This window comes from Hoplias malabaricus, chromosome 1, assembly GCF_029633855.1.
Source record: "Hoplias malabaricus isolate fHopMal1 chromosome 1, fHopMal1.hap1, whole genome shotgun sequence".
In the NCBI taxonomy this organism is placed as follows: domain Eukaryota; kingdom Metazoa; phylum Chordata; class Actinopteri; order Characiformes; family Erythrinidae; genus Hoplias; species Hoplias malabaricus.
The window spans coordinates 28,708,491-28,723,873 of NC_089800.1; the positions used below are offsets into that span (position 1 = coordinate 28,708,491).

General features: G+C 37.8%; 1 protein-coding gene across 1 annotated transcript in view; it reads right to left on the reverse strand.

Moving 5' to 3' along the window:
- Positions 1 to 15,383, reverse strand: part of st14 (ST14 transmembrane serine protease matriptase) — a 47,396-nt gene that overhangs the window by 18,852 nt on the left and 13,161 nt on the right. The window contains exons 2-7 of the mRNA XM_066661342.1: positions 12,065 to 12,218; positions 11,205 to 11,377; positions 5,074 to 5,144; positions 4,449 to 4,618; positions 1,972 to 2,007; positions 1,162 to 1,393 (exon numbers count right to left, since the gene is read on the reverse strand). Coding sequence (XP_066517439.1) covers positions 1,162 to 1,393; positions 1,972 to 2,007; positions 4,449 to 4,618; positions 5,074 to 5,144; positions 11,205 to 11,377; positions 12,065 to 12,218 — 836 coding nt within the window. The remainder of the gene's footprint in view (positions 1 to 1,161; positions 1,394 to 1,971; positions 2,008 to 4,448; positions 4,619 to 5,073; positions 5,145 to 11,204; positions 11,378 to 12,064; positions 12,219 to 15,383) is intronic.

Below are 15,383 nucleotides of genomic sequence, written 5' to 3' on the forward strand. Positions count from 1 at the left end.
CGTGTCAGCGTATGATTCTTTATCTTATCAATCCACAAGAGAATTTGTTTTTTTTTATTAAAAATTAAATAAATAAAAATAATACAAAATTTTAAATTAAAAGGTTTCCCATCATCTTCAGTCAAAACGTAGTGACTGCTAAAACAGATTTTTGATAATGTCACTAATTTATGACAAATTGTAATTTTCATATGGCATACCCTAGGTATTTTTCGGAAATTTATAGTGCAGTTCAACAAATTGGAAAAAATAATAATTAAAAGTTTCGTCTTAGCTTTTGCACATGCCACATTTATCCTTATCAGCATCTGTACAGGGTGCACACCAATTTTCACACCAAGATTGGCAATTACACCCGTTTCAACTAGGTTTTTCAATATGAATGTAAATTGATTATGGGGTGAACTTGTTTTAAGGTGACAAACACCTAGAATGATCCATTACTAATATTGTTTATCACACTGCTACTCAAAATAGGACCAGGACGCTTCAACATTTTTAAAAGCTGTAGCTCTTTAATAATTTCATTTTTGTTCATAAATTAAATAAGCTCGGGCCATATCTAATAAAGTGGTGCTTTTTAAACAGTTAGAGAGATTATATGTGCAAACCACTCTGACTTCATGCCCATCCCAGAGTAACATAAAGGAACACTAGTTAAGATTTGGAATATTTGCTCCTGGGCTCCGCCTACAGTTTCAAAGGGAGCACTTTCACAGAACTACCCAGAACTAGTGCAGCTTCTGCAGTGCTAAGACCAGACTAGTCACAGCTCAGTGAAGCATCACAATGAATTTGAGGCTGTAATTTTAAGGTAAAAATATTACCTAGTGTTGCTTTAAGAGCAATGGAATGGCGTTCTGAGCAGTGTTCATTGTTATCTTTGGGTATCAAGAAAGGTGCTATATAAATGTAATGATCAATCAATAAATAAATAAATAAATCTAGCATCGTACAGGTCAGGTCCTGGCATGAGTTGAGTATTTAGGGGTGTGTACTTTAATCTGCCATCTATAAAAAGGGGACCACAGCCTTTATAATCCCTGCTCAGCAATTCAGATCTAGTGCATCAATATGAGAAAACCATGCACTAAACATGATGAACAAGAGGAAACATGCTCTTGATGAAAAAGCGTATGCTGAGGACCAGCCTCTACTCACTGTGTGATGGCCTGAGATGCGTCCGGGCTGAAGGAGTTGTAGATAAATACGTAGTTGTTGGCGCAGTCATCCTCTATGAAGAATTTGGGGAACTTGACCAGGATTGCTTGGCCTTTAGGAGCACGGATTTGCCACATGCAGCGGGTCTGGGTGGGGTAACCAGTAGGAAAGCCTGGAGACAAGAAGGTCTGGTTTGTGGAACCAGCCTCCAGACGAGTGAAGCAGACCTCCTCTGGGGAGAGAATCAGTTTGGATCAGCTTGGATCTCTCGATAACAGGGCTACGTGGAGGCACTACACAGCTGTAAAAGTGTATTTAGAAAATGTGTTTAAGTGCTGTGACACTGTTTCCACTGCTGCCTCTATGCAATATGTTCCAAGTCAGCCTCTGAACACATTCAGAACTCAAAATGTCTATTTATTGATTGGCTTAATCTGAACGAGGATAACAACAAAAGGCAGAAGAGTAGATTAAATGGCAGCAGTAACCAATCTTTCCCCTTCTTGTTTTAAATGCATGAGACTAGATACATATTGGAGAATTCTTGTTGTCAGAGTTTGAAGGAGTCTGTTACACAGCATACACATGCAGAAACGGGTGAAGGAGACAAGCAGGAGTGAAGAAGAAGGAAATTGGTGGTGTGAGTGAGTGAGGTGTCAGGCCCTGGTGTAGAGAAAGAGAGAGAGCGAGAGAGCAAGAGAGCGATGGAGCTGAGCAGCTGTATTTCAGTAGAGTGTCAGCAGAGCGGCTGCCGAGCCACGTGGAAAATTACAGAGCAGCAGAGACTGAAATGGGACATGCTTTACTCACGAGTTCTGGGGTCCATGGCCATTCGAGGATCCGTAACTGTGTAAGGTGGAGAGAGACAGAGAGAGAGAGAGACAGAGAAAGAGAGAGAGAATGAATGTGTCATTCTGAAGTATAGGTTATGGCAACTGCACTTGTACTGACCAATTTCTCAGTGTTTTCCTTGTATGCACAAAATAACCCAGACCACATATACTTTTTATGAGTCAGAACATGAGGAATGGACAATATTCTGAATAAATATTTAACACATATCTTTATTACACTTGTAATGTATCTGAAATATATAATATGGGTAATAATAGCATATTGCATATGCATTACATATTGATGCAAGTACCGGCATGCAATAACATTTACTATATTTTATAACTTTTAGACGTAAAACAAGCAGGTACTATGCTTAAATATAAATGTATGCAAGATAATGCCTTAAAAAAATAAAAATAAACACTGAATCAGGAATGTTATGAATATTATGTTCAGCTCAGGGGTAATAAAATAAACTGACAGATAGATATAAGCACTACAGTGATGCAAATTGTGTTTGGATAATATATAATTAATTACTGTCTGGAACTCTTTATTATCACTATGAAACCTAAACAATGCCTCATCTTCATCTCTGAGGGTACATTGCATCACACTCCCCCAAATTCTGATGTTCCATTGGCCACGTCTCAGCACTTCCACCCCCTCAGGCCTTTCGCAGCTTTCTGAGCCTGGAATAAAATGCTAACGCTTTGAACTTCCATGAAGATGAAGCCTAAACACAGACTTTTCTTGACAGCTGCAAATTGTCCCTTTAGGGATTATTCCTCAGTAGCTTCTGCTGTGATTCAGATCTTTATGCTGCATGTATTTTTAGCAGACGTCGTGGATAAACGGTTTACAGAATTATTTTGATTTAATTTTCTGGTATTTATAAATTCCCCTATAAATTATACCTGTTATCTAAGATTAGAACCCACACACACTTCCACAAAAGGAAACTTGGTAAAACCAACAATAAATTCTTCTCAAACTTCTGTTCACACAACACCCATGCACAGCTTCAACACGCTTGGATGGGTGCACAGTATCATGCTGCAAGACATCACAGGGGACTGACCAGACGATTTCTTGATGATGGGGCCATGGCTTAGACCGCCGCACAACTAGAGAGCTCATGAATGATGTTTATCATTAGCACATATTTATTTTATTATTTTAGCATGTATAAATGTACAGCTTCTATAATTATATTCCAATTAACTGTCATGTATTTTATTGTTTTTTCTTTTATTGCACTATTTGTTTGAATTATTATTTTTAATTGCTTTTAAATTGTATAAATTACCTTTTAAATGTTCATTAATTTACTGTCATTTCTCTGTACTGTTTGTCATTGTGATGAAAGGTGCTCTATAAATACACTTGGTTTCATTAGCAGCAGCAACAATCACTGTGAATTAGCTTTTAAGGCTATCTAGTTTTCAGCTCTGAGAGTATCCCTTCTGCAGGTTTCCTGATGCTAGATGATTTCTTTTAAGAAAAAGTTAAAATATATATATATCATCTTTTTTTAATGCAAAAAAATCAATTTCTGCTGATTTAAACAGAATCACTCCTTCCCTTCAGTTAACTGAACTTAAGCCCTTGGGGCAAAAGCTGCACATCAATAATAAAAAATGCATTCTGACCTTTTCTTTATGCATGTTTGTGGATGTTGGTCAGTTGGAGGGAGGGAAGAAAAAAAATCTGCTTAGTCGACAGCTCTATCATGTTTTTCTCCACACTCTTACACACCCAGGTGTATTGTACTGGATGTCCACCAATCTGTTAAACACTGCTCAATGTGATAGTTCAGCAAAAAATTATATCTGCACAATCTCTCCTGTTACTCAAATATGCGACGGCATTTGGTGTCGGCTGTTTATTTCTTACGTCAGGTCCATTTTTAAAAAACCATAAAAGCTACATTGCACTGTTCTCTAAGTTACCTTAAACATACTGGAACATATTTACTGAGAAGAGAAAACCACGTGTAGACAATGAGAAATTCAGTCTACTTTGCATAGGTTAGTATTAATTAACAATTCCATTTCTCAATTCTAAGAAATGTTCATTATTATCATTATATTAAGTATGTTAGCCCCAGTGGAATACATTCATTAAAATTATTTGGACACTCAGACGCAGCTTACAACAGTCAGATTACATATATAAGACAGCTAAGATGCATTAGCCTCACAGCTACAGTGTAAACTAACGAAGTGAGCCTCAGACACCATTGCATCGTGCTACAGTGAGGGTAATAGTGATGACACTTGCTTGGGTGTAGATCTTCATCTCAAACATGTTTTGACTGATTGCCTAGATTTAGAGTTAAAGTAGAACCCAGTGAAAGTAGCTTTTTGTTTTTTTTAATACTAAGCACTCATTTTAAAGACAAGAGTCTGACCTAGCATGTGTGCATGTGAATGTGATGTGCTAGTTACTCGAGGCGGTGATGTCGGTGATGGTAAAGGACTGCATGCTGCGTTTTCCTTCCTGCCTGATCCCCCTGCGGAGAACGTCCAGAACCCGCTCCTCCGTCAGCTTGGGGAGAGCCACCAGGTCTGAGGGAGGAACCACAAACTGGGTCCAGTGATACGCCTGCAGTCCATCACTGCAGCATACAGGACACAGAACATTACATTATCACCACCAGTTTAGATTCCATGTAGATTCCGTTCATACTTGCATACATGTAACATCCGCCAGGGCAAAGCTGGGTTTATAAACACTCAAATATGATAAATAAACAACAGAATTCAGTTAATATCTGTGTCAACGAGGGTTTGACATGAGATATCAAAAAATTAAGAAATAAATATAACAATTAAAAAAAAAACAAACAAACAAAAAAAACTATAATTGAATATTTACAGTGCTCTTAGCACCACTAGACAGATTGGTTTAGTTCACTCTACGGAAGATTTAATATGCATCTGCTGGAGATAAATCCAATATTGACAGAATATGTGTTTAAGAATGTTTAATCTGAATTAAACCTGGAGCCTCGAGTATGTTTAGAGCTGTAGGGTGGATCTGTTCTGGCCTGGAGCATAGAGCTGCGTTTACCTGAAGGCGGTGATGACGGACGTGTTGTAGTATTTGGAGAAAAGGGAATCTTTCTTGAAAGTCTGCTTTAGCTGAAACAGAACAAAGAGACATAAAGACATCGTTAAAGCAAAGACGCAATCACTCTGTGAGCAATATGCCTACATTTCAAACACGCCAGCGGTGTTTGATTAAAATTCATAAACCCAATGTTAAAATGGCTTCGTTTCACACTTTCTATTTCTGTTCAGGGTGCTGGTAATACAGAGACTTCAATTAAAACACCCAACCTCACACATAAGGCAATGAATTAAAGAGTGCTGCTGACATTAGGTCTTTTCCCTGCTCTATAATATAAGCAGAGCCAGAGTTTAAAATGGAAGGTTTTTTCTTTTCTTTTCTTTAATCTTAAACAGATTAGCAGGGTGTAGATTAAAATGTGAATACCAAATCTGGCCTCATTTGAAATAAAGCACTAGTTTCCCTATATGCTCCTCTTTAACAGGAAACTGGTAACGGAAAGAAACAATGAGAAACTAGGCAAGCCTAGTTTTGCCGGACCGCCATTAGCCATTTAGCCATTGTCACAGAGGTTTTTCTGGTATTTCAAAAACACGAAAGCCCAAAACACATAACTTTGTCACTGGAAGGTCTGGAGGAGCTTTGGTGCTTCATGTGTTTGTTTACAATAGTAACACATTTTAAAAATAGTTTATCTATAATCAATTTTTTCTCTTTTCTGTTCATAAAAAGCTACAAAACTGAACATTTTTACATTTAAGAATTTGAACGTTTCTAAAACCAAGCACCTTATTATTTTATCACCCAAGTGATCTACCCTTGACGAAGGAACAGGCCATTGCTGGGAACTGATGATAGGTATTTTTGTACTGACTTACATTTCTATAAGAGTCCGACTGATAAAACGGTGCTGTAACAGTTTTGTTCATTTTGAATAACATCTCACTCTGGTGTTCTGGCTTTAATAATCCAGAGATTTTGTCCATTTTCGTGTAAAGTTAAACAAAAAGCTGTGCAGATGTAATTTCCTCGTCAGAAAGTCACTAACGGTGAGATATGTCCATGTATTCGTATATAGTAGAAAACAAAAGGCTGTGTCACTGACCCCCTGAACACTTCAACCCTCACGCCTTCTGCTCACCTTTCAACAAAGTCATCAACGTGACCACTTTAATGAATGATTTTAGGGCTCATGACAAGAAACGAGACGGGGGAGAAAACCTGCAGACAGCAAAATCCCGTACATTTTTTGTTAATTGGGAAACCCTGCCGGACGCATTTTTTATGTCGCAAAAAGAGTAGTTTTTGTCCGGGGAAAAGAGGACGTTTGGTCACTGCCGAACGGTTCCAAATTTAGTTTGCGAACTGGAATGTGAAATATGGCTAAACTAACCACAGACGGTGTAGTAGCGCTACCTCAAGTCCTCTCTGTGAAATAGGCTCAATTAACCTCACGGTTCCTACTCGCGCATGCGCGTTTCAATATCAGGTGTCAGTGTCTAATTTAGGCTGGCGGGCAGGCGGTCCGGAAAAAAACATTTTTTTGGTATTTGAATTTTAAAGAGAGTCAATTTCATGCGAAGTTCTTCAGGATTTAAAGTAATCTGATATATCTCGACATGACGCTCCCTCAGGGATGAGGGTTGGTCAGTCTATCTAATATGTAAAGATTCAAAGCTGAACATTCATACAGTCCATTTTCCTCAGTCAATACCAGCCATCCCGGAAAACTAAGCTGCAAAAAATTCATATGGAATAAATCATTTTAGTCACGTCATAAAAATCAACAGCCAACAGTAGTTAGCTCCCAGCAATCACCACAGCTAGGAGGGGTGTTCTCAGACTGATTTTAGACTGATGAGGTACAGTAGAGGTCAGACAAATACAAAACAGAGCAGCACTAAACCAGTTAGGAACATCTTCAGACTTATAAAGAGCAGGTGTATGTGTCCGATCCACTTCCAACCAAGGAACACATGTTAAACTGCCACTGCAGCACTGAGAATGATCTGCCACTCAAATCATGCCTGTTCTGTGGGGTCCTGAGCACTGAAGAACTGGATGAATAGGGGAAAACTAAATCAGATTTAATAATGTGGAGCTGATACTATGGACAATGAATATAGAAACAGGTAGGGGACTCGTACACAAACACCCACACACAGACCCTCACCCCACCTCATAACTAAGGTGAGAGTTTGGAGCTAATTTCATCCTGATACCGAAATAATTTAAGCCACTTGTGCAATATCTTGACATTTTATAATGCACTTTCATTAAACTGAAGTGAGGTCAGAATTATATTCTTACTTATCTGACTGTGTGTGTGTGTGTATGTGTGTGAGAGAGTCTTCTACAGTGAACAAACAGGAGATTTTCATCCAAATAAACTCAATTCCATCATGACACCTCACATTCATGAAGGTCAGGCATGTCCAGAGCAAACAGCCCTCATCATTATTCTTTAAGATGTACTTAGGAAATCCTTCACGCTTTCTTATTCACTCACACTGCGTCTGCTAACATTCCTAGGATATTAATAATAATAATAAATAAAGCATTACCTTCACTCAGTAAGAACTAAACAGACTTAGAGTTGGTTATATTATGCATTTTATATGCTATGATATTCAAAGATACACAAACCCATAAGGAAAAACTCCTGGACCATTTTCAAAAATAGAGTAAAATAATATTGCCATTTTGTTTTAAATAATATCATTTAAAATTTCAAGTTGCCATCTGCAAATGATGAAATGAGTTTTGAATTTAAATTGATATTTAAAAATTGCAGCATAAAATTGATTAAAGTAAAGTGCGCATGGATGGAGGAAACAAAACTTTAAGCATTTTGTTGAAAGCACCATGAATAAACATGTGACAAAAACATACTTAAAAAAAACCCCCACAAAATTAATCATGGACCTCCACAAGTACCGAATATATTGATTAACTCTTTCAAAAGATCAAAACCTTCTCAGAACTAAATTGCTTAGATTTCTGGTTCCTATCATCTCCACTGTTAGCTAAATTCACTAGAACTAAGCATTGTACATGAAAGTGATTGAACAATAATGAAATTCAGAAACTTCATCAAACTTCCCTTTTAAAGCCTATCAGTGATTTAAACCTGACTCTAAAAGGCCTACCACCTGTCTTCAGGATCTCACGGTGCTATCCCCTAAAAGGAACCATGTGTGAAACTTCTAATCCTGCGAGTAAGCTCTGACTAGAACCTGCGCTGATGGATTTTAAGGCTACAGCTTGTTGTTAAATTTTACATAAGCTGCCAGATCACTGCTGACAGTTTAAACCCAATACTGCTTGTAATTTTTCCCCCAAACAGATGTCAGAGTCTATCAGAGCACAGCGCGCTGAAGCTCCTTTCTCTGTTTGAAGCAGTTTCTTTCTAAGATGAAAGGGTCTGCAAGGCGTCCACATTAAAGCGAGCAAATTGAAACGCTACAATGGCTCCTTGGAAGGCAGCATGTGCTGAAAGCAAAATCATTTAGCCATCACATCTCACCAGTGCAACTGGGTGCTCACAGAAAAAGAGCAATAACAAGTAGAAAAGTGCATTTCCTGAAGGAAATACAGAGTGATTGGACAGATTTAGCAATTCCCGTGTGCTTGCCACAGTTTTGCTTGGTTGTTGCTATGGAATCTTAAGTGGTTGCTAGGGTGTTGTTAGGCAGTTGATTTTGTATCCAAGGAGGTTGCTAGGGTGTTGCTAGGTTGTTGCTAAGGTGTGATTAAGTGGTTGATAGGTGGTTGCTATGGCATCCAAGTGGTTCTTATAAGTGGTAGCTGGGTTAGGTTAGCTGGTTGCTATTGTTTACAAGGTGGTTGCTAGGATTTTGTTATGTGCATGCTATGGTATACATGTGTGTGTGTGTGTGTGTGTGTGTGTGTGTGTGTGTGTGTGTTGGGGTGGGGGGGTTTGGGGGTGCATGGTATTGTGAGGTAGTAGTTATATTATCCAAGGTGGTTGCTATGGTATTTCAAGTGATTTCTAGGGTGTTGTGACATGGTTTCTGTGGTATCCATTGTGTTTTTTGGAATTCACAACATGTTGGCTATGGTATCCAAGTGGTTTCAAGTTGAAACCAGGTGCAATATAATTGTACCATATTCTATAATAATTGTAGATTTTGTGTTGATTTTATATGACCCATTTCATCTCCAGGATGTTCTTTTGCACAGTTCTGGAGAAGAGAATATAATATAACTTTAGGGAACACAACTTAACCACGGCTATACCTTTAAAAGCTACATTAACACTGTTTGCACCATTAGTGTCAATGTACATGTATTGGTAATTAATCTGTGGGTGTACATCATTACCAAAATATTTCCAATTGTGTCTCATAGTAATGCAATAAAACTGCAATTCACTTTTCTTAAAATATTTTGACTTTATTCTCAGAAAGTACTATTTTTAAGGCATCCTTTGTGAGCTTAAATTCTGAGCTTAAATGTACATTTCTTAACCACATTTCAGACTGTAGAGAAATAATATGAGCAGCATCTATCATTAAAATAACTCTCATTGAAATAAGATTCATTTCAATAGCATTGATTTAAAGCATGTTCAATAGCGAGTACAAACGAATACAAAGCCAACAGAAGTGGAGCAGAACATTCACAAAATCTGAATTTTAAAGTCATTCACAAGCCTTTTAAAAAATCAGGCATAACTTCAATCTACGTTGACCAAAACAACAACTCTCCATCCTGAAATAAAGTAAAGGCTGTTCCCTCTGCTAGGCTTAGCAAGGCAACAAGGATTCACACCATTCACACTCCTTAAGATCTGAGCTTTTCAGCAAACTCAAGGCAGAGATGGCCATGAAAATGGAAAAGAAACAGCATAAAGGAGTGTGTTCAAGAGACTCTCAGCCATTGCATGTGCAGCTGGAAAGTACAGTTTGTATATGAGTGTGTGTGTGTGTGTGTGTGTGTGTGTGTATCACAGGAAGTAAACACTCAGTAAATGGTGGCAACAAAGGGGTCTGGAAACAAAATCATTTGCTGTATTTTAGTATCAAGTCCAGTATTCCTTTAGAAATAAAAAAAAAATCACCTGCTCTTGGTCCTCGGTCCTGCTATTGGACACATTGTGAAAGACAACACTAACAAATATCTCTATGAAATAAAGCCCCGGAAAACTTCAGTCTGTTTGCTCGCTCTGTTTACTGTGGCTACAAAGTCCAAGTGTCAGTAAATGAGTTAAAAAAAGGGTCTCGGTCTGATATTCAAGTTGTTCTCTCTCTTTGCTCACAGCAGAGAAACGGGATCTGGAGATGTTAAGACAGCAAAGAGACAAAAGTTGAAAATTATTAAAAGAGATGAGGATATTGCTCTATTCCTGCTCAAAAGGGGGGTAATAGTTACTTATTTCTGCTCTAGCTGGAGCTGACTTTGATTCTGTGGTAATTCAAACAGTTTATAAAAACTAGTTACAGTTCAGCCACGTATAAACAGCAGTCTTTTTCTCCTGAAACACATGATCCCACTTTAAAAGAGGCAGAGCTTCTGAATGTAAACAAACCACAGAAAACAGCAGTTTCCCACAATCAACAGTTACTTTTAAGCCAAAACAAATCAAACGTAGTGAGTAAAACTGCTTAAAAATCACTCAAAAATCAAAGGTTAATGTAGCAAATAGAAAATTTAAAGACAATAGTAAAGACAGTTGTCACCTTAAACTTACAGCTTCAAAGTCTTTGTATTTTTTTTACTCTCCTGTAACAGGAATAAAATAGGGCCACTGTCATAGCTACACATGGTCCAGCAATGCAGAAACTGCACTATGTAACTTTTGGAGGAGGTAAGGAAATCCCCTCTCCATTTTATGACAGTGCTGTAAAAGCGCAAGGTCTTCTCTGAGAAGATCTCTGTGGCAGTTATTGCAGTAAAAAGTGATAATTAATACCAGCACATGCTGTAAGTCTATTTGAGAGTATTAAGGATCTATTAAGGCTAATAATTATGGTATGGGTGGTGTGGGTTCTTTAGTCTTAATCATGTGTGTGTGTGTGTGTGTGTGTGTGTTCACTGTCACAAATGGGTTAAATGAATCCATATTTTCACTTTTCTGTTGTGCAATGATAACAACATAAAAAACGTACAATATCCTGTAGCTGGGAAGCTGTGTCATTGAATTCAGGGCTCTTAGGGTCATCGAATGCAGCACTGTATGGCAAGTCTATCAGTCTCATGTGTCCACTGAAGACCCGTGTTGCGGTGGTCCGCCGTGCCGCCAGTGAGGGGTTATTCTTCTGTGCTAGCATTTTGGGTTTGACTGAAGAAAGAGAGGAGTTTAAAATAGTTATATTTATAAAAACAAAACAAAATATCATCTAACATCATGTAAAATCTCATTAGATGTTGGACAATAGATGTGAGGAAAATGAATACACATTTAAAAATGATGGTTCTACAAGAGTTTTTATTGAGGGTAATGATTCTATATAGTACCCTGAATGCTTGAAGAACATTTTTGGTGTCATATAGAAGCCTCATCTAATTTGTTTACTATATCATTTGAGCACACAGCTGCCCTTCACATTCTGTGAAAATTTCCTGATGAATGGACCAATAAGAATGCTCCAAAATTAATAGAAATTAATTAAACTGGAAGTCTCCTGTAAAGTGTTTTAAAGCAATTTTGGAGATGCATGTTTTTCACTGGATGGTGATATGTAAAAATATGCATAAAGATACACAGGAGAATGATGATTATTATTTTCAATATAATAACTACACTTGGCCATAAGACCCAAAATCATTAATAATAACAATGATAATCATTTGGTATTAAAAAAAACCCCAACAACTAAATAAATATATAAATATATCTAATATTTAATTAAATTAAATATTGAATATTAAAATGTTCACCCAGCTAAACTCTTTGGTAAAAGAGGTCCAATTTATTATTTTTTCTTTTTTCAGTACACTCGTTTTAGGTGCAGAGTTGTTCACCTACCAGCAAAAAACCAGATTAAAACTGCAGCCACAGCAGCCAGCACCAGCAGAGCCAGCAACGCTCCCACCACCAGCCCAGTCTTTTTCTTGTTAGACGGTGTGTTCTTCTGCCTGCTGTCCAGAAACGTAACTGCCTCCTGGGGTCCATTCTTACCCTACAGAGACACACATCACAAAATATATTTGTCCTGTAGCCATGGTAATGTATAACAGTCACACTTTTTTCAAATAGATCATTTTTCTTATAGATAATTAAATAAGTATATGTAAACTAACAATATATTTTACTGATTTGTATTTAACAACAAAAATTATGTACAATTTAGAGGCGTAGGTTAGTCTCACATTGCAAGAAATGCCTACTACATTAGGAAAAGAAATTTGACTGATATGCAAAAAAGACTGCTATTTTGGCAAGACGTGTATGAGGATTCACGTTGGACCAGTACCAGAGCCAGTACAAAACGATACACTTATGTGCATATCCACGGATGTACAAGCGGCCTGAATACAGCATAATGAAACAGGCAGGATCCTAACAGTAAGGCCAGATTAGCGCCCTGAAGGTATCAGACACACTGTATCAGACGTTGTGGGCGGGGCATCTGTGACTGAGATTAGGTGTAGGTTAATGTTACAGTTACTTTTATTGCTAGCATTAAGTTTAATAAAATATTTAACACTAAACTTCAAATTCAGATTTGTGTAATACATGCTCGGAGTCTTTGGGTAATTAGTTATATTTATACATTTTCCCCCATTTGCTTTTTCTATTTTTCTAAATGCATATCACTTCAGATGAAGAATCTAAATAGAGTGCAGTCCCTGAAATGAACAGTTTATTCTCCATGGAGCAGGTCCCCAACCTGATTGTAACCATGTTGCCATGTTGCCAATCAAACACCTTGTAAACAAATTGATTTAATACAGAAACTAGTACAGGCCACCAGGTGTCAGTATAATGGATGTTTTAGAAATTAATAAACATTATTAGGGGACAAAAATAACTGACTGCTAGAAAAGGAAAAACCAGGCATTCAGTATTTTATGCCCCATGGGTAGAATATGTTTTATGATGTATAACAAAAAGACATATTATTCAACCTCCTAGTCCTGATTTGATTTCACACAAATTCTATTTCACATTTTCAAATGGCTGCTTTTGTATAGAAATCAGAACTAACCAAATATTTTACGTTGAGTACCGACACGGTCATTCTCTCGGCTGTGGAAACAGGAACATGTTTGATTGGCCAATAAACCTTAGTATGAATCTGGCGAAACCCGTTTTTGTTTTTGTAACACACTTCCAGAGTACCAGGCCTCCTTTTTCATAGAAAGTGTTTTCTCAGGAAAGACAGTATCAGAGTATTGTGTAAAGAAGGGTTTTCCCTCCCTCTCTGGGCAGCATGGTGGCTTGGTGGTTAGTACGTTCACCTCTCAGTGCTGGGATCTTGGATTCAAGTCACATCTTGGTGGAGTTTCCATGTTCTCCCTGTGTCTGTGTGGGTTTCCTGATGTCTCGTTTCCTCCCACAGTCCAAAAACATGGAGGTTAGGTGAACTGGCCCCTCTAATAACTGTCCTGGCGTGAGTGTAAATGAGTGTGTATGTATGTGGCCAGATATGAATTGGAGTTCTATCCTGTGTGAACCCCTAGTTCCTGATGCAGTCCTCCAGGTGGTGGATGGTTGTTCCTGGTTGAGAGGAGACTGCACGCTTGGCAGGTGCTTCTTGCCAGTGTTTGTGTGGATTAAATGTTGAATGGAATGGCGTTCTGTGCAGTGTTGATTGTAAAGTGTCCTTGGGTTTCTAGAAAGGTGTCTCATCCATTTGCTGCAGTTGAAACAGATGACAAAGGTGTGTGGACAACATTTCTAACAGTCGTCGCTCTGCATGTTCATATTATTATTTTATTTTTTTCCATTTATTTATTTGTGCATTTTATAATTAATTTTTATTAATTCAGTAATTAACTGAGCTTTCTTTTATTTACTTTTTGATTAGTTTTAATTAATTTATCCTCTCTAATTAAATCCTGATTTATTTAATAATATATTTTACTCTTCTTATTTTTACTTTGATGGTTTTCTTGTTAATGTATTTAAGTTAATAATTTACCTCTGTTGATTTTATTTTCCTTTTCAGCACCTGTCCAATATAAAAACTTGGCCTGGGGGAAATTGTGATATTCAAGTTATTTAATATTATCCATGATAAGGGGGAGGTTGTGATCTTGGATTGCAGAATCCCAACAATCTTTGGTCAGTCATTGGTAATATTGTTGATTTCTTTGAGACTTTAGAAAATAGTTGATAATGTTGAGTGTTTCCTGTAGAGATGCATGGGGCTACTGTAGATAAACTAATAAAGTGAATTGGCATTTTGAAATCCATTAAAATTATTATTTTGGGGCAAGGGCATAAAATTAGCATGGACGGAAGTGACATGTCCGCACCAATAATTTGATCCCTCGATCTGTCAATGTCTCATTAACCCAGAAGTGCAGAAAGGGTTAAATTACATTCTCTACTCGAGTTCTACCTCCCCGTAAAACATATAGCCAGTGTGACTGTAGCTACGTTTGGTTGTTAGCAACGCTAAAACTGGAAGGAAAACTTTTCAGTCATATGGGTCCGACTCCATATGGCTCAACTCAGCTCAGCAAGGCACACTTAAAGCTTCCACTGGCACAGTTCAATACCCTGTCTCTAACAGGAATTGCTGGCTTTGAAAACCACAACAATGGTGGCGGTAAAGTTAGGTGCTGTTTACACATCATGCATTCTTGTGTTCTTGTTTGTTGGACTGAACAAAGCTCCGCACCCCAGTTCTCACAGATCAGTTTTACTTATTGCATGCTTTCAATGGAAATTTTCATCGGCCGTAGGCCCAAGGAGTGTTTAAACCTCTTCAAAACACCTCGAGGTAAAGTTACGGGCTGCCATTGTGCATCCGAGAAAAATATATGTAAAAGATACAGTAAAGAGATTTTACAAGTGTTAAGTTGTTGCTGGATTTGATGCATTTAGTGGTGATAGACATGTCTCTCTGGCCAATTAGCACTCTGCAGGGTTTAGATGTCAGCATTTAGTACCTACTCATCACGGCTGGAACCCGTAGCGAGCAGGGACTGAAAATTTACATGGTTCCAGGGACCAGGTACCAGATTTGTCTAGTGGAAAGGCAAAAGAGATTCATAGGTCCACACCAATGTCAAGAGCAAATCTACACCTTTGTTTTGGGGTATCGCTGCTACAAGAAGTTAAACAAGGATGGAGAGAACAAACTTCGTTGTCTGGTTCCCTGATGTAATGCAAA